The following is a 16701-nucleotide window of genomic DNA, read 5'->3' on the forward strand; positions in this document are numbered from 1 at the left end:
GCGCCGCTGGCCGCAGTGTTCGCCCAGCCCATCGTGAGCAAGGCGCGGCCGGAGCTGCTGCGCTCGCACTTCATCCCCACGCTGGGGCGGCTGCGCAAGCGCGCGGGGAAGGTGGTGGCCGAGGAGGAGCAGCTGCGGCTCGAGGGCAAGGCCGAGGCCGAGGACGCCGAGCTCCTGATCCGCGACGAGTTCTCGGTGCTCTGCCGCGACCTCTACGCGCTCTACCCGCTGCTCATCCGCTACGTGGACAACAGCCGGTGAGGCCGGGGGCCGCGGCGGCCTGGGGACACAGCCGGGGTGGCCCTGGGGACACAGCCACGGTGGCCCTGGGGACACTGCCGAGGTGGCCACAGGGAGCAAACACTGGGCACTCATTAATGGTGGCCATGGGGACAGTGACCCAGTGGTGACCCCACAGTGGTGTCTCCTGACCCCCAGTGATGTCCCCTGACCCCCAGCGATGTCCCCTGACCCCCAGCAGTGTCCCCTGACCCCCAGCGGTGACCCCTGACCCCAGTGATGTCCCCTGACCCCCAGTGATGTCCCCTGACCCCCAGTGGTGACCCCTGACCCCCAGTGGTGACCCCTGACCCCCAGCAGTGACCCCTGACCCCCAGTGATGTCCCCTGACCCCAGTGGTGACCCCTGACCCCCAGTGGTGACCCCTGACCCTCAGCAGTGACCCCTGACCCCCGGTGTCCCCGCAGGGCCAAGTGGCTGACGGAGCCCAACGAGGACGCGGAGGAGCTTTTCCGCATGGTGGGCGAGGTCTTCATCTACTGGTCCAAGTCCCACGTGAGTGGGGGGTCCCAGGGGCACCAGGGGGGCCTTTGGAGGGTCCCTCACCCCTCTCCGTGTCCCCCCTGCAGAACTTCAAGCGTGAGGAGCAGAACTTCGTGGTGCAGAACGAGATCAACAACATGTCCTTCCTGACGGCCGACAGCAAGAGCAAGATGGCCAAGGTGGGGGCAGGGGGACCCCAAACTGCCCCTCCCCCCGCCCGGCACCCCCTGCACCCCCACCCCACCCTGCCCCTGGGACCTCGATTCACCCCAAACCCCCACCTTGGACCCCCAATTCACCCCAAACCCACCTTGGACCCTCGATTCACCCCAAACCCCACCTGGTGTGCCCCAAAACCTCAGCCCCAGATGTCTCCATGTCACCCAACTCTCCCAGTACCCCAAAACCACCCCAAAATCCACCTGGGTCCCCCAATCCCACCCCAAAACCCACCCTGATACCCCAAACCCACCCCAAAATCCACCTGGGTCCCCCAATCCCACCCCAAAACCCACCCTGGTAACCCAAAATCCACCTGGGACCCCCAATCCCATCCCAACCCCTACCCTGGTACTCCAAAACCACCCCAAAATCCACCTGGGTCTCCCAGTCCCACCCCAAAACCCACCCAGGACCCCAAACCCACCCAACCCCAACCCACCCAACCCCCTGGTGCCCCCCAATTCCCCCATTTCACCCCTCCTGCTGCCCCCTGGCCCCGTTCCCAGCCCAAATCCCCGTCCCCGTGTCCCTGACAGTGTCCCCATGTCCCCAATGGTGTCCCCAATGGTGTCCCCGTGTCCCTGACGGTGTCCCCGTGTCCCTAACGGTGTCCCTGTGTCCCTAATGGTGTCCCCGTGTCCCTAATGGTGTCCCCATGTCCCTGACAGTGTCCCCCTGTCCCCAATGGTGTCCCCCTGTCCCTAACGGTGTCCCTGTGTCCCTGACGGTGTCCCCCTGTCCCTAACGGTGTCCCTGTGTCCCTGATGGTGTCCCTGTGTCCCTAATGGTGTCCCCATGTCCCTGACAGTGTCCCTAATGGTGTCCCCGTGTCCCTAATGGTGTCCCCGTGTTCCTAATGGTGTCCCCGTGTCCCTGATGGTGTCCCTGTGTCCCTAATGGTGTCCCCGTGTCCCTGACAGTGTCCCTAACGGTGTCCCCGTGTCCCTGACGGTGTCCCCGTGTCCCTGACGGTGTCCCTGACGGTGTCCCCATGTCCCTAACGGTGTCCCCGTGTTCCTGACAGTGTCCCCGTGTCCCTAACGGTGTCCCCGTGTCCCTAACGCTGTCTCTTCTCTCCCCTCGGCTGCGGGTGCTGCTCCCAGTCTGGAGATGGCCAGGTTAGCAGGGAGGGGGCTGGGAGGGACCCCTCAGAGGGGTCACCACGGCCGGGACCCCCAAAACCCCTGCAGGGTCCTGCTCTGTGGGGCCACCACAGCTGGGACCCCCAGGACCCCTCTATGGGGTGACCTTGGCTGGGACCCCCAGGACCTGTCCTTCTGTCCTCGTGGGGTCATCACCGTCCCCATTTGGTGCCGTGGCGGTGGCACGGATGATGTCCCCACGCCACGGGGTCACTGCTGTCCCTGGCATTGTGGGGTCCCTGCTGACCCCATGTCCCCCGTCCCTGTCCCACCCCTGTCCCCGCAGGGCGGTGGCTCAGAGCAGGAGCTGACACCATCGTTATGGGGTCCCTGCTGACCCCGTGTCCCATCCCTGTCCCATCCCCTGTCCCTGCAGGGCGGTGGCTCGGAGCAGGAGCGCTCCAAGAAGCGGCGCCGCGGGGACCGGTACTCGGTGCACACCTCGCTCATCGTGGCCACGCTCAAGAAGATGCTGCCCATCGGCCTCAACATGTGCTCGCCCGCTGACCAGGAGCTCATCGCGCTGGCCAAGGGCCGCTACGCCCTGGTGGGTGCCCGGGGACACCCTGGGGACACCCCTGGGGACACCCCTGGGACCCCCAAATGTCCCCTGGGCTGAGGGACAAACCCAGACAAACCCCTGGTGGGTGGCCAGGGACACCTGGGGACCCCAACACCCCCCTGGGACCCCCCGGAACACAACCCCAGGGCCGGGGGACCCCCCCTCCGTGGGTTTGGGGACCCCCCCTCCGTGGGTTTGGGGACACCCCCGTGGGTTTGGGGACCCCACCCCCAGCCATGGGGACCCCCCTGAAGTGTCCCCTGTGTCCCCCCCTGCAGAAGGACACGGACGAGGAGGTTCGGGAGTTCCTGCACAACAACCTGCACCTGCAGGACAAGGTGAGCTGGCCCGGGCCTGGTGCCACCTGTGCCCCCAGTGTCACTGTGTGCCCAGTGTCACCGTGTCCCCAGTGTCACCGTGTCCCCAGTGTCACTGTGTCCCCAATGTCACCTGTGCCCCCAGTGTCACCTGTGTCCCCAATGTCACCGTGTCCCCAATGTCACCTGTGTCCCCAGTGTCACTGTGTGCCCAATGTCACTGTGCCCCCAGTGTCACCTGTGCCCCCAGTGTCACCGTGTGTCCAATGTCACTGTGTCCCCAATGTCACTGTGTGCCCAGTGTCACCGTGTCCCCAATATCACCTGTGCCCCCAGTGTCACCTGTGCCCCCAGTGTCACCTGTGTCCCCAGTGTCACTGTGTCCCCAATGTCACCTGTGCCCCCAGTGTCACCTGTGTTCTTAATGTCACTGTGTGCCCAGTGTCACCTGTGTCCCCAATGTCACTGTGTGCTCAATGTCACCATGTGCCCAGTGTCACTGTGTCCCCAATGTCATTGCATCCCCAACGTCACTGTGTCTGCAATGTCACCTGTGTCCCCAGTGCCACTGTGTCCCTAATGTCACCTGTGTCCCCAGTGTCACTGTGTGCTCAATGTCACTGCGTCCCCAATGTCACTGTGTCCCCAGTGTCACCCACCTGCGTCTCCCCTTGCCGGTGTCCCCAGTGATGTCCCCAGGTGGAGAACACGGGCTCGGCGCGCTGGCAGATGGCCCCGTGTCCCCAGTGATGTCCCCAATGTCCCCAGGTGGAGAACACGGGCTCGGCGCGCTGGCAGATGGCCCCGTGTCCCCAGTGATGTCCCCAATGTCCCCAGGTGGAGAACACGGGCTCGGCGCGCTGGCAGATGGCCCCGTGTCCCCAGTGATGTCCCCAATGTCCCCAGGTGGAGAACACGGGCTCGGCGCGCTGGCAGATGGCCCTGGTGCGCCAGGCCGGGCGGGACGAGGACCCCGACAGCCCCGAGCAGGTCGTGCGCAGGGTGCAGGAGGTGTCGGCCGTGCTCTACCACCTGGAGCAGGTACGGGGGGCTCGGGGCGCCCCAGGGGGGTTTCGGGGTGCCCGGGTGACCCCTGGGTGCCCCCCGTGCAGACGGAGCACCCCTACAAGTCCAAGAAGGCCGTGTGGCACAAGCTCCTGTCCAAGCAGCGCCGCCGCGCCGTGGTCGCCTGCTTCCGCATGACCCCCCTGTACAACCTGCCCAGGTGGGCTCGGGGGGCACTGGGAGGGCACTGGGGGGACACTGGGAGTGGCGGTGGCAGCCCTGAGATCCCCCCAGGGAAACTGGGAGTTGCAGGGGGCGACGGGGAGTGTGTTTGGAGGTGTTTCAGCCCCGCTGGGTGACAGCCGGGCCCCCCGGGTGCCCCCGTGACCCCCGTGCCCCGTGCCCAGGCACCGCGCCTGTAACATGTTCCTGGAGTCCTACCGGCTCTCGTGGCTGGGCCGGGAGCAGCCGCCCTTCGAAGACCGGATGATCGACGACCTCTCGGTGAGCCCCGGCCCCGCCCGGGCTCTGGGGACCCCCCCGGGGTGTGGGGACACCCTCTGGGGTGTGGGGACACCCCAGAGAGCCCCCCCTGAGCCGGGTGGGGTTTTGGGGACAGAAATCAGGGCGGGAAGAGGAGGAGGAGGAGGAAGAGGCGGAGGCGCGGCCGGACCCCCTGCACCAGCTGATCCTGCACTTCAGCCGCACCGCCCTCACCGAGCAGAGGTGACCCCAAACCCACCGGGGACCCCAAACCCCCCGGGGGTGGGATCCATAAACCCCAAATCCCGCTGGGGGGACCCTGAATACCCAAATCCCACCGGGGGAACCCAAAACACATCAGGAGGGACCCCAGAACCCCAAATCCCAGCGGGAGGACCCCATAACAGACAGTGTGGGACCCAGAAACCCCAAATCCCACTGGGGGGACCCCAAACACCCAAACCCCCCAGAGGAGATCCCAGATCCCACCGTGGGGACCCCAAAACCTGGGACGGGCCCCAAAGCCTGGGTTGGCACCTCAGGGTGGGGGGAGCTCAGGTCCCCCAGGGTCACCTGCGTCCCCTTCTGGGGGTCCAGGGTGTCCCCACCCCCCCAACCTGTGTCCCCCTCCCCAAATCCCGCAGCCACCTGGAGCAGGATCACCTGTACATGGCCTACGCCGGGATCATGGCCAAGGTGGGGGCACCCCGGGACCCCAGAGCCAGGGGGGCCAAGGGTTGGGGGTTGGGGGTCCCTGAGGTCATTGTGGGGGAACCAGAGATGGGGGGTCCCTGGGGCTGGGGGGGGGTCCCCAAAACTGGGGAGATCCGTGGGAGGGTGGGGATTTGGGGGTCCCCAAAGATTGGGGTGATCGCAGGGGCGTCTGGAGGTCCCCAGGGATTTTGGGGGGTTCACAGGGGGTGAGGGGGGCTTCAGGGATGGGGAGGGGTTCCCCCGGGTATTTTGGGAATCCCCAGGGATTTTGGGGCCCCCCAGGCTGGTTCGGGGGGGTTCCTAATTTGAGGACCTTCCCCCCCCCTTTTCCTCCCCTTCCCCCCCCCTTTTCCTCCCCTTCCCCCAGAGCTGCCACATAGAGGACGGGGAAGAGGAAGGGAAGGAGGAAGAGGAGAAGGAAGAGGAAGAAGCCGAGGACTCGTTCGAGGTGGGGGGGACCCCGAAACCCCCTGACCCCGGTGTCCCCCCCTGACCCCGGTGACCCCCGTGACCCCCCCTGACCCCGGTGACCCCCCGTGTCCCCGTCCCCATCGCAGGAGAAGGAGATGGAGAAGCAGAAGCTGCTGTCGCAGCAGGCGCGGCTGCACACGCGGGGGGCGGCCGAGATGGTGCTGCAGATGATCAGCGCCTGCAAGGGTGAGACCCCCGGAGCCCCCCGAGTGACCCCCCCTGAGCCCCCCGAGTGACCCCCCCTGAGCCCCTCGAGTGACCCCCCTGAAACCCCCGAGTGACCCCCCCTGAGACCCCCGAGTGACCCCCCTGAGCCCCCCGAGTGACCCCCCCCTGAAACCCCCGAGTGACCCCCCTGAGCCCCCCGAGTGAGCGCTGACCCCCCCAGCCCCTGCCCAAGGGTCCTGGTTATCGGGGAGTGGGGGGAGATGGGGTGACACACGTATGACACGTGACACATGTGGCCTGGCTGTGACCCCCGTGTGACCCCGGTGTGACCCCAGTGTGACCCCAGTGTGACCCCCGTGTCCCCAGGTGAGCGGGGGGCCATGGTCTCCTCCACCCTCAAGTTGGGCATCTCCATCCTCAACGGGGGCAACGCCGACGTGCAGCAGGTGCGGCCCCCCTGTGTCCCCTGTGGGTCACAGGTGTCCCCTGTGTCCCCCTGTGTCCCCTGTGGGGTCACGGGCGTCCCCTGTGTCCCCACGTGTGCCCCGTGCCCCCCACAGAAGATGCTGGAGTACCTCAAATCCAAGCGCGAGGTCGGCTTCTTCCAGAGCGTCCAGGCCCTGATGCAAACCTGCAGGTACCGGCATCGGGGTCCCCCCGGGGTGCTGTGGGGTTCCCCCGGGGTGCTGGGGGGTCCCCGGGAGCAGCAGGGACCCCCGGGGGCTGTCCCCTGTGTCCCCTGACCCCGTTCCCCGCAGCGTGCTGGACCTGAACGCCTTCGAGCGGCAGAACAAGGCCGAGGGGCTGGGCATGGTCACCGAGGAAGGGACGAGTGAGTGGGGGGCCGGGACCCCCCGGGACCCTCGAGGGGAGAGGGGGGTGGGACTGAGGGGGAGGGCCCGTTCTGCACCCCAAAAACCCCGCGCTGCTCCCCCCGTGCCCCTGCTGTGATCCCTGACCCAGAGACCCCCCAAAATCTAATGCCCCTCCACCCCAATGTCCCCCCGAACCCTAATGCACCCCCAGCTCCCCCCTAATGCCCCCCCAAACCCCAACTGCCCCCAATTCCTCTCCAATCCCCCCCAAACCCCTAATGCCCCCCAAAATCCTACTGAACCCCCCCAAAATCCTAATCCCCCCCCTCCAACCCTAATGCCCCCCAAAATCTAATGTCCCCCCCATTCCAATTCCCCTCAAATCCCCAGTTCCTCTCCCGGATCCCGAATCCCCCCTGGATCCCCACTCCCAGCCCCACTCCCAGCCCCCCCCCCGCTCACTGTCTCTTCTCTCCCCCCGGCTCCGCTGGCAGTCATCAGCCGGGAGAACGGTAAATACGGGGGGCTCGGGGGGCTGCAGCGGGGCTTGGGGGGCTGCAGGGGGCTCTGAGGGGCTCGGGGGGCTCCAGGGGAGCTCAGGGGGCTCGGGGGGCTCCAGGGGGGCTCTGAGGATCTCGGGGGGCTCCAGGGCTGGAGGGAGTGCCCGTAGCAGGGCTGGGGGGGGCTGTAGGGGCCTGGGGGGGCTGCAGGGGGGCCATAGGGGCCTTGGGCTGTGCGGGGTTATGGGGCTGGGGGTGCCAGGGGGCCGTGGGGGGTTTGGGATGGGGGCTGTAGGGGATTACAGGGGCCATGGGGGCCACAGGGGGCTGTGGGGTACGGGGGGATCGGGCTGGGGGTCTGTAGGGGTGTCGGGGGCTGTAGGGGGGACAGGGTTGGGGTCCCACAGGGGTCAGGGCTCACTGAAGGCTCTGTGGGGCTCTGGGGGGGCAGGAGGAGGGTGGCCTGTCCCCGTGTCCCTGCTTGTCCCCGCTTGTGTCCCCTCCCCCCTCTAACCCCCTGCCACCCCAATGTCCCCACCGTCACCCTGCTCGTCCCTGTGCCACCCCAGCGTCCCCTGTGGTGCCCCCACTGCCACCCTGCTCGTCCCTGTGCCACTCTGTGGTGTCCCCTGTGCCACCCCGGGGTGTCCCTGTGCCACTCTATGGTGTCCCCGTGCCACCTCAGATTGTCCCCGTGCCACTCTATGGCGTCCCTGTGCCAGCCTGGGGTGTCCCCGTGCCAGCCTGGGGTGTCCCTGTGCCACTCTGTGGTGTGTCCTGGTGCCATCTCGGTGTGTCCCTGTCACGCCAGGGTGTCCCCGTGCCACTCTGTGGTGTCCCCGTGCCACTGGGGCGTGTCCCCGTGCCACCCGTGACCCCAGGTGACCCCGCTGTCCCCGTGTCCCCCCTGTGTCCCCCCAGGGGAGAAGGTGATGTCGGACGATGAATTCACCCAGGACCTGTTCCGGCTGCTGCAGCTGCTCTGCGAGGGCCACAACAACGGTGGGGACACTGGGGGGACACCTGGGGACATGGGGGACACCTGGGGACACGGGGGGGACACCTGGGGACATGGGGGACACCTGGGGACACGGGGGGACAGCTGGGGACACGGGGGGGACACCTGGGGACACGGGGGACACCTGGGGACACGGGGGGGGACACCTGGGGACATGGGGAGGACACCTGGGGACACAGGGGACATCTGGGGACACGGGGGGGGACACCTGGGGACATGGGACACCTGGGGACATGGGGGGACACCTGGGGACATGGGGGGACAGCTGGGGACACGGGGAGGACAGCTGGGGACATGGGACACCTGGGGACACAGGGGACAGCTGGGGACACGGGGAGGACAGCTGGGGACATGGGGGGGACAGCTGGGGACATGGGGAGGACACCTGGGGACACAGGGGGACAGCTGGGGACATGGGGGGGACAGCTGGGGACACAGGGGGGGACACCTGGGGACATGGGGGGGACAGCTGGGGACACGGGGGGGACAGCTGGGGACATGGGGGGGACAGCTGGGGACACGGCTCAGACACAGCTCGGGGGGTTCTGTGTGGGGAGGAGGGGCTTGGGGGTCCCTGGGGCAGGAGGGGCCGGGGAAAGGGAGGTGACATGGGGAGGAGGGGACACAGGGGGACACGAGGGGACCCGGGTGACACTGAGGTGACCCCGGGGGTGTCCCTGTCCCCCCCAGACTTCCAGAACTACCTGCGGACGCAGACGGGGAACACGACCACCATCAACATCATCATCTGCACCGTGGATTACCTGCTGCGCCTGCAGGTGACACCCCAGTGTCCCCAGGAGCCAGCAGTGACTGCTGCTGGCCCTGTGGCCCCTCGATGGCCCCTCGATGGCCCCAATGTCCCCACTGTCCCCAGGAGTCCATCAGTGACTTCTACTGGTACTACTCGGGCAAGGACGTCATCGACGAGCAGGGCAAGAGGAACTTCTCCAAGGCCATGGCCGTGGCCAAGCAGGTGTTCAACAGCCTCACCGAGTACATCCAGGTGAGACCCCAAACCCCCCTGGGACCCCCAAACCCCCCTGGGGGCCCCCCGAGCCCCCCATGGCCGTGGCCAAGCAGGTGTTCAACAGCCTCACCGAGTACATCCAGGTGAGACCCCAAACCCCCCTGGGACCCCCAAACCCCCCTGGGACCCCCCGAGCCCCCCTGGGACCCCCCGAGCCCCCCATGGCTGTGGCCAAGCAGGTGTTCAACAGCCTCACCAAGTACATCCAGGTGAGACCCCAAACCCCCCTGGGACCCCCGAGCCCCCCTGGGACCCCCAAACCCCCCTGGGACCCCCCGAGCCCCCCATGGCCGTGGCCAAGCAGGTGTTCAACAGCCTCACTGAGTACATCCAGGTGAGACCCCAAACCCCCCTGGGACCCCCAAACCCCCCTGGGACCCCCAAATGCCCCCAAACCTCCCCAGTGCTCGCAGTGTCCCCAGTGCCCTGGGTGCTCTTGGGGCTCCCTCCCAGTGTGCCGGTGTCCCCCAGGGCCCCTGTACTGGGAACCAGCAGAGCCTGGCCCACAGCCGCCTCTGGGACGCCGTCGTCGGCTTCCTGCACGTCTTCGCACACATGATGAAGAAGCTCGCTCAGGTGGGCACTGGGAGCACTGGGAGGGGACTGGTGGCACTGGGAAGTTGCTGGTTGGGGCACTAGGATGGCACTGGGGTGCACTGGGGGTTACTGGGAGGTAACTGGGAGCTCTGGTGCCTGCCCAGGACTCGTCCCAGCTGGGGCTGCTGAAGGAGCTGCTGGACCTGCAGAAGGACATGGTGGTGATGCTGCTGTCCCTGCTCGAAGGTACCAGGGACCCCCTGTCCCCAAGGGGTCCCTTGACCACCCGGGTGTCCCCTGATCCCAGGATGTCCCTTGACCACCCAGGTGTCCCCACACCCCCAGGGCACCCCCGAGTCTCTGGGGACACCCGCTGACTTGTGACGGCGCCGTGTCCCCTCAGGGAACGTGGTGAACGGGACGATAGCGCGGCAGATGGTGGACATGCTGGTGGAGTCCTCCAGCAACGTCACCATGATCCTCAAGTTCTTCGACATGTTCCTGAAGCTGCGCGACATCGTCTCGTCCGACGCCTTCCGGCACTTCGTCACCGACCCGCGCGGGCTCATCTCCAAGAAGGACTTCCAGAAGGCCATGGACAGCCAGAAGCAGTACGAGCCCGACGAGATCCAGTTCCTGCTGTCGTGCTCCGAGGCCGACGAGAACGAGATGATCGATGTGGAGAGCTTCGCCCAGCGCTTCCAGGAGCCCGCGCGCGACATCGGCTTCAACGTGGCCGTGCTGCTGACCAACCTGTCCGAGCACGTCCCGCACGACCAGCGCCTCAAGACCTTCCTGGAGCAGGCCGAGAGCATCCTGGACTACTTCCGCCCGTTCCTGGGCCGCATCGAGATCATGGGCGCGGCGCGGCGCATCGAGCGCATCTACTTCGAGATCAGCGGCGCCAACAAGGCGCAGTGGGAGATGCCGCAGGTCAAGGAGTCCAAGCGCCAGTTCATCTTCGACGTGGTCAACGAGGGCGGCGAGGCCGAGAAGATGGAGCTCTTCGTCAACTTCTGCGAGGACACCATCTTTGAGATGCAGATCGCCTCGCGCATCTCCGAGGAGGAGGCGCCGCGCGACGAGGAGGAGGACGAGGACGAGGACAGGGAGGAAGAGGAGCCGGCCAGCGTGGAGGCGCCGGCACCGGCGCTGCCGGGCCTGGGGCTGCTGCGGCGGCTGCTGGGGTCTCCCCAGACGTGGCGCCGCAGGATCAGGAGGCTGCGGAAGAAGTCGGGGCGGGAGCTGGCGTGGGAGGCGGGGGCGGGCGTGGGGCGCGTGGCCCTGGGGGGCGTGCTGGGGGGGCTGGGGGTGCTGGGGGCCGTGGGGCGCCTGGCCTGGAGCTCCCTGTTCGGGGGCGGCCTGGTGGAGGGGGCGCAGCGCCTGGGGGTCATCGAGGTGCTGGGCTCCATGCCCGACCCCACCCAGGACGCGGTGGGCGGCGGCGAGGCCGGCGCGGGGGACGAGCGGGGACCCCCGGAGCCGGAGCAGCCCCCCGAGGCGCAGCTGGAGGCGCCCCCGGCCGAGGAGGAGGAGGAGGAGGTGGAGCAGCGGGAGGCGAAGGCGGTGCCGGCGGGGCCGGGGGCGCGCAAGGACCCCCATTTCCGGCTGGCGGCCCCCGATGCCCCGGGGGGGCTCGGGGACATCGGGGAGCCCCCCGGGGCTGAGCCCCCCACCCCCGAGGGGACCCCCATCCTGCGCAGGAAGATCGGGGTAAGGGGGCAGGGGGATCCGGGGGTCTCCAGGGGGGTGGGGGGCGTCTGGGAGGGGCAGTGGCGTTTTGGGGATCCCCGTGGGGGGAGTTTGGGGGTCTTTAGTGGGGGTGGGCCTCAGGGGGTCACTGTGAAGGGTGGGACATGGAGGGGGTGGGATTTTGGGGGTTCCCAGTGGGGGGATTTGGGGGGACCTGGGGGAATGATTTTGGGGGTCCCTTTGAGGGGGGCCGTCCCCAGGGGTCCCCTGTGGGGGTGGGACACAGTGGGTGTCCCCAAAACCCTGATTCCCACCCTCCCCGTGCCTGAGGGGGAACTGGGGGGGTCCAGGGGGATGAGCCCCCCCAGGTCCCCCCTCTGACCCCCCTTATCCCCCCCAGGAGGCGGTGGAGCAGGTGGGGGAGGGGCAGAAAGAGGAGGAGCCCCCGGCCGAGACCGAGAAAGCCGAGTAAGGGCGGGGAATTTGGGGGGGGGTCCCAGCCCCCCTGGGCGCCGGGGCAGGGGTGTCCCCGAGCCCCCCAGCCCAAGCCTGCTCTGTCCCCAGCACAGAGAACGGGGAGAAGGCCGGGGGTCCCGAGGGGGCCGAGGAGGGGCCGGAGCCCAGGGCCCCCCCGAAGCGGCGCAAGTCGGTGCCCAGGGAGCGCCGGGAGCCCCCGGCCGAGGGGGGCTTCGACTTCTGGGGAGAGCTGGAGGTCCAGAGGGTCAAGTTCCTGGTAAGGGGGGGCTTGGGGGTCTCTGGGGGAGTTTGGGGGTCCCTCGAGGCTATTTGGGGTGCTGGGAGGGGGTCCTGGGCCTGGCCCCCCTGAGGTGGGTGCTCAGGAGCGTCCTGACCCCCCCCACCCCCCCAGAATTACCTGTCACGGAACTTCTACAACCTGCGGTTCCTGGCGCTGTTCCTGGCCTTCGCCATCAACTTCATCCTCCTCTTCTACAAGGTGGGGGGCTGGGGGGTCCTGGGTTCCCACAGAGGTGGGGGGATGAGGTGGGGGCACATCAGACACCGCCCCAGGTACCACTGGGACACCCAGCGTGGAGGAGCGGGTTGGGGACACCCCCATGTCCCCACAGAGGGGGCTTGGGGGCACTTCGGACCCCCTCAGACCCCGGGTACCCCACTGTGGGGGGTTTGGGGGCACTTTGGACCCCCTCAGACCCCGCTGTGGGGGGTTTGGGGGCACTTTGGGCCCCCTCAGACCCCGGGTACCCGCTGTGGGGGGTTTGGGGGCACTTTGGGCCCCCTCAGACCCCGGGTACCCGCTGTGGGGGTTTGGGGGCACTTCAGATCCCCTCAGACCCCGGGTACCCGCTGTGGGGGGTTTGGGGGCACTTTGGACCCCCTCAGACCCCGGGTACCCCGCTGTGGGGGTTTGGGGGCACTTCGGACCCCCTCAGACCCCGGGTACCCGCTGTGGGGGTTTGGGGGCACTTCGGACCCCCTCAGACCCCGGGTACCCGCTGTGGGGGTTTGGGGGCACTTCGGACCCCCTCAGACCCCGGGTACCCGCTGTGGGGGTTTGGGGGCACTTCAGATCCCCTCAGACCCCGGGTACCCCGCTGTGGGGGGTTTGGGGGCACTTCGGACCCCCTCAGACCCCGGGTACCCGCTGTGGGGGGTTTGGGACCCCCCGGCCCCAGCGGGGGCTCTCACCGTGTCCCTCTCGCCGCAGGTGTCTGAGCACCCCCCGGGCGCCCTGGAGGAGCCCGAGGGCTCGGGGGCGGCCCCGGAGGAGGACGGGGGCGTCCCGGGGGGCGCCGAGGCTGCGGGGGGACTCGCGGAGGAGCCCGAGGTTTATTATTTCCTGGAGGAGAGCACGGGCTACATGGGCCCGGCGCTGCGGGGGCTGGCGCTGGCCCACACGCTGGTGGCCTTCCTCTGCATCATCGGCTACAACTGCCTCAAGGTGACCCCCCCGGACCCCGGGACCCCCTGTGTGCGTCCCCCCGAGTGACCCCCTGGGCCCCCCGGTGAGCCCGTGGCCTGTCCCCAGATCCCCCTGGTGATCTTCAAGCGCGAGAAGGAGGTGGCGCGGCGCCTCGAGTTCTCGGGGCTCTACATCACCGAGCAGCCCCCCGACGACGACGTCAAGGGCCAGTGGGACCGCCTGGTGCTCAACGCCCAGTACGGCACCGGGAGGCACTGGGAGGGCACTGGGAGGGCACTGGGGAGTCACGGGAGGAGGGTTCAGGGCGTCCTGGGGGCATCTTGAGGGGCTGGAAGGGAGGTTTGGGGGATTTAGGGAGCTCTGGGAGGTCTGAGAGAGGTTTCGGGGGGTCCCGGGGGTCTGGTGGGACCAATTGTGACCCCCTGAGGCCCCCCCCTGCACCAGCCGTGTCTTGGGGGAGGGGTGTGGTCACCACTGACCCCCCCTGACCCCCCTTTTCCCCCCTGACCCCCCCAGATCCTTCCCCAGCAACTACTGGGACAAGTTCATCAAGAGAAAGGTGAGGAGGGGGCCTGGATGGGGACTGGGACCCCCTACCCCGATTTTGGAGGTGTCCCCCGACATTCTGGGGGTCCTTCCCTCAATTTTGGGGCACCCCCCCCCTCAATTCTGGGGTCCCCCCAGGTGCTGGAGAAGTACGGGGACATCTACGGGCGGGAGAGGATCGCGGAGCTGCTGGGGATGGACCTGGCCAGCGTGGAGATCGGGGCGCAGGGGGAGCGCAGAACCCCCCCCGACAGCTCCCTGCTCACCTGGTGGGCTGGGGGGCCTGGGGGGTTGGGGTCCTATAGGGGTCTAAGGGGGGATTCGGGGGTCCTGGATGGTCCTAGGGGGGCCCGGGGGTAGTCAGACACCTCGTGGGTCTGGGGGCTCCCCCAGGGGGTCCTGACCCTTCTTGGGGATGTCCCCACGTGCTGACCCCCCTGTGCCCCCGCAGGATCACATCCATCGACATCCGGTACCAGATCTGGAAATTTGGGGTGATTTTCACCGATAACGTGAGTGGGGGGCTCACCTGGGCCATGATCCTGGGCCGTGGGACCCCCTGGCTTTGGGGGGACCCCTTGGCTTTGGGGGGACCACCTGGCTTTGGGGTGACCCCCCCGTGTCCCCCCAGTCGTTCCTGTACCTCACCTGGTACATGGCCATGTCGCTGCTGGGCCACTACAACAACTTCTTCTTCGCCTCCCACCTGCTGGACATCGCCATGGGCGTGAAGACGCTGCGCACCATCCTGTCCTCCGTCACCCACAACGGCAAACAGGTGGGGGGGGTCCCGCGGGGGCCGGCGGCCCGGGGGGGTCCCGTGGCCCCCCTGACCGCCCTGTGCTCAGCTGGTGATGACCGTGGGGCTGCTGGCCGTGGTGGTCTACCTGTACACCGTGGTGGCCTTCAACTTCTTCCGCAAGTTCTACAACAAGAGCGAGGACGAGGACGAGCCCGACATGAAGTGTGACGACATGATGACGGTGAGGGGGGGCCTGGGGGGGTCGAGGTGGGGTGCAGAGGGTCCCCAGCTGGGTTTTTGGGGCTCTCTGGGGGCACCTGGAGGTCTCAGGGGTCCCTGACCCCGCTGTGTCCCCCCAGTGTTACCTGTTCCACATGTACGTGGGGGTCCGGGCCGGGGGGGGCATCGGGGACGAGATCGAGGACCCCGCGGGGGACGATTACGAGCTCTACCGCGTCGTCTTCGACATCACCTTCTTCTTCTTCGTCATCGTCATCCTCCTGGCCATCATCCAGGGTGGGCACCCCGCGGGGGGATGGGGAGGGGGCTACGGGGCGTCTGGGGATCATCATCATCCTCCTGGCTTCATCCAGGGTGGGCACCGCTTGGGGGGCAGTTTGGGGGTCCTAAAAGGGGCTATGGGGGGGCCTGGGGGGAGGTCCCATCTCGCTGACCCCCCTCTTTTTGTGCCCTCCAGGTCTGATCATCGACGCCTTCGGGGAACTGCGGGACCAGCAGGAGCAGGTGAAGGAGGACATGGAGGTGAGTTGGGGGGAGACAGGAGGGTGAGGCCCCCCCAGTTCGGATTGGGGGGTTCAGAGACCCCTCTCTGACTCCCCCCGGGCCCCCTCCCCAGACTAAATGTTTCATCTGTGGCATTGGGAGCGACTACTTCGACACGACGCCCCACGGCTTCGAGACCCACACGCTGGAGGAGCACAACCTGGCCAACTACATGTGAGACCTGGGGGGCTTGGGGGGCTACGGGGGATTTTATGGGGGCCCCAGAGAAGTTGGGGGTCCCCCTTGACCTCTGACACCCCGAATTTCACACCCCCCCCAGGTTTTTCCTGATGTATTTGATCAACAAGGACGAGACGGAGCACACGGGGCAGGTGGGGAGAAGGGGGGGTCCTGAGGAGGGTTGTGGGGGCTGGGGGAGTCCAGGAAGGGTCTGGGGGTGCTTTGGGGGGATTGGGGGGGGGGCACAGGGAGGGTCCCATTGGGAGTCCCATGAAGGGTCTCTATGGGATTTGGGGAGGGGGTCCTGTAGGACTTGGGGGGGTGTCTGGTGATATCTGTGAAATTTGGGGGGGCGTCTCCCAGTGCCAGTGGGTCGGGGGTGCTGTGGGGGGTCCCCCATGCCCTGACCCCCCTCCCCAATTCCTCCCCCAGGAATCTTACGTGTGGAAGATGTACCAGGAGCGCTGCTGGGATTTCTTCCCGGCCGGCGACTGCTTCCGCAAGCAATATGAGGATCAGCTGGGATGACCCCCAGGAACCGCAAACGCCCTTCCCAAAACCCCCTTAAAGTGCCTTTTATTCCCCCCCTCCCAACAAACGCTGCTGCGTGCCACTGGCTCACTACTGACCCGCCTGAAACACCCCCCGACTCCCCAAAATTACCCCAGACGCTCTTTAAGTGCCTTTCCTCCCCCCTCAATAAACGCTGCCAAGTGTCACTGCCCCTCCGGCTCATTACTGACCCCGCTGGGGGCCCCCAAAATACCAGGGGCCTGAGGGGAAAAAGGGCGGGAAGCGTGAGGGGAAAAGAGTGAGAACTGTGAGGGGAAAAAGGGTGGGAAACGTGAGGGGAGAAAAGGGAGAGAAAGGTGAGGGGAAAAGAGTGAGAACTGTGAGGGGAAAAAGGGCAGGAAACGTAAGGGGAGAAAAGGGAGGGAAAGGTGAGGGGAGAAAAGGGAGGGAAAGGTGAGGGGAGAAAAGAGCGGGAAACGTGAGGGGAAAAGGGAGAGAAACGTGAGGGGAGAAAAGGGCAGGAAACATGAGGGGAAAAGGGAGAGAAACGTGAGGGGAGAAAAGGGAGAGAAACG

At 67.3% G+C, this 16701-nt stretch overlaps 1 protein-coding gene across 1 annotated transcript in view; it reads left to right on the top strand.

Moving 5' to 3' along the window:
• Positions 1-16332, top strand: part of RYR1 (ryanodine receptor 1) — a 52973-nt gene extending 36641 nt beyond the window's left edge. Inside the window, 38 exon segments of the mRNA XM_082299651.1 lie at positions 17-257; positions 708-795; positions 870-962; positions 2109-2123; positions 2524-2694; positions 2988-3047; positions 3933-4067; positions 4139-4251; positions 4439-4535; positions 4651-4757; positions 5159-5210; positions 5596-5676; positions 5786-5885; positions 6234-6313; positions 6428-6504; positions 6626-6699; positions 7177-7194; positions 8104-8184; positions 8891-8979; positions 9078-9206; positions 9702-9806; positions 9932-10013; positions 10171-11480; positions 11860-11927; positions 12024-12192; positions 12328-12414; positions 13147-13380; positions 13468-13598; positions 13879-13921; positions 14047-14177; positions 14360-14420; positions 14540-14686; positions 14757-14891; positions 15010-15166; positions 15348-15412; positions 15507-15607; positions 15714-15765; positions 16046-16332. Of these exon segments, the coding sequence (XP_082155777.1) occupies positions 17-257; positions 708-795; positions 870-962; positions 2109-2123; positions 2524-2694; positions 2988-3047; positions 3933-4067; positions 4139-4251; positions 4439-4535; positions 4651-4757; positions 5159-5210; positions 5596-5676; positions 5786-5885; positions 6234-6313; positions 6428-6504; positions 6626-6699; positions 7177-7194; positions 8104-8184; positions 8891-8979; positions 9078-9206; positions 9702-9806; positions 9932-10013; positions 10171-11480; positions 11860-11927; positions 12024-12192; positions 12328-12414; positions 13147-13380; positions 13468-13598; positions 13879-13921; positions 14047-14177; positions 14360-14420; positions 14540-14686; positions 14757-14891; positions 15010-15166; positions 15348-15412; positions 15507-15607; positions 15714-15765; positions 16046-16141 (5075 nt within the window). The 3' untranslated portion in view covers positions 16142-16332.
• Positions 16333-16701: the final 369 nt, after the last annotated feature.

Source organism: Coloeus monedula (genome assembly GCF_965178545.1).
Source record: "Coloeus monedula genome assembly, chromosome: 33".
Taxonomy (NCBI): Eukaryota; Metazoa; Chordata; class Aves; order Passeriformes; family Corvidae; genus Coloeus; species Coloeus monedula.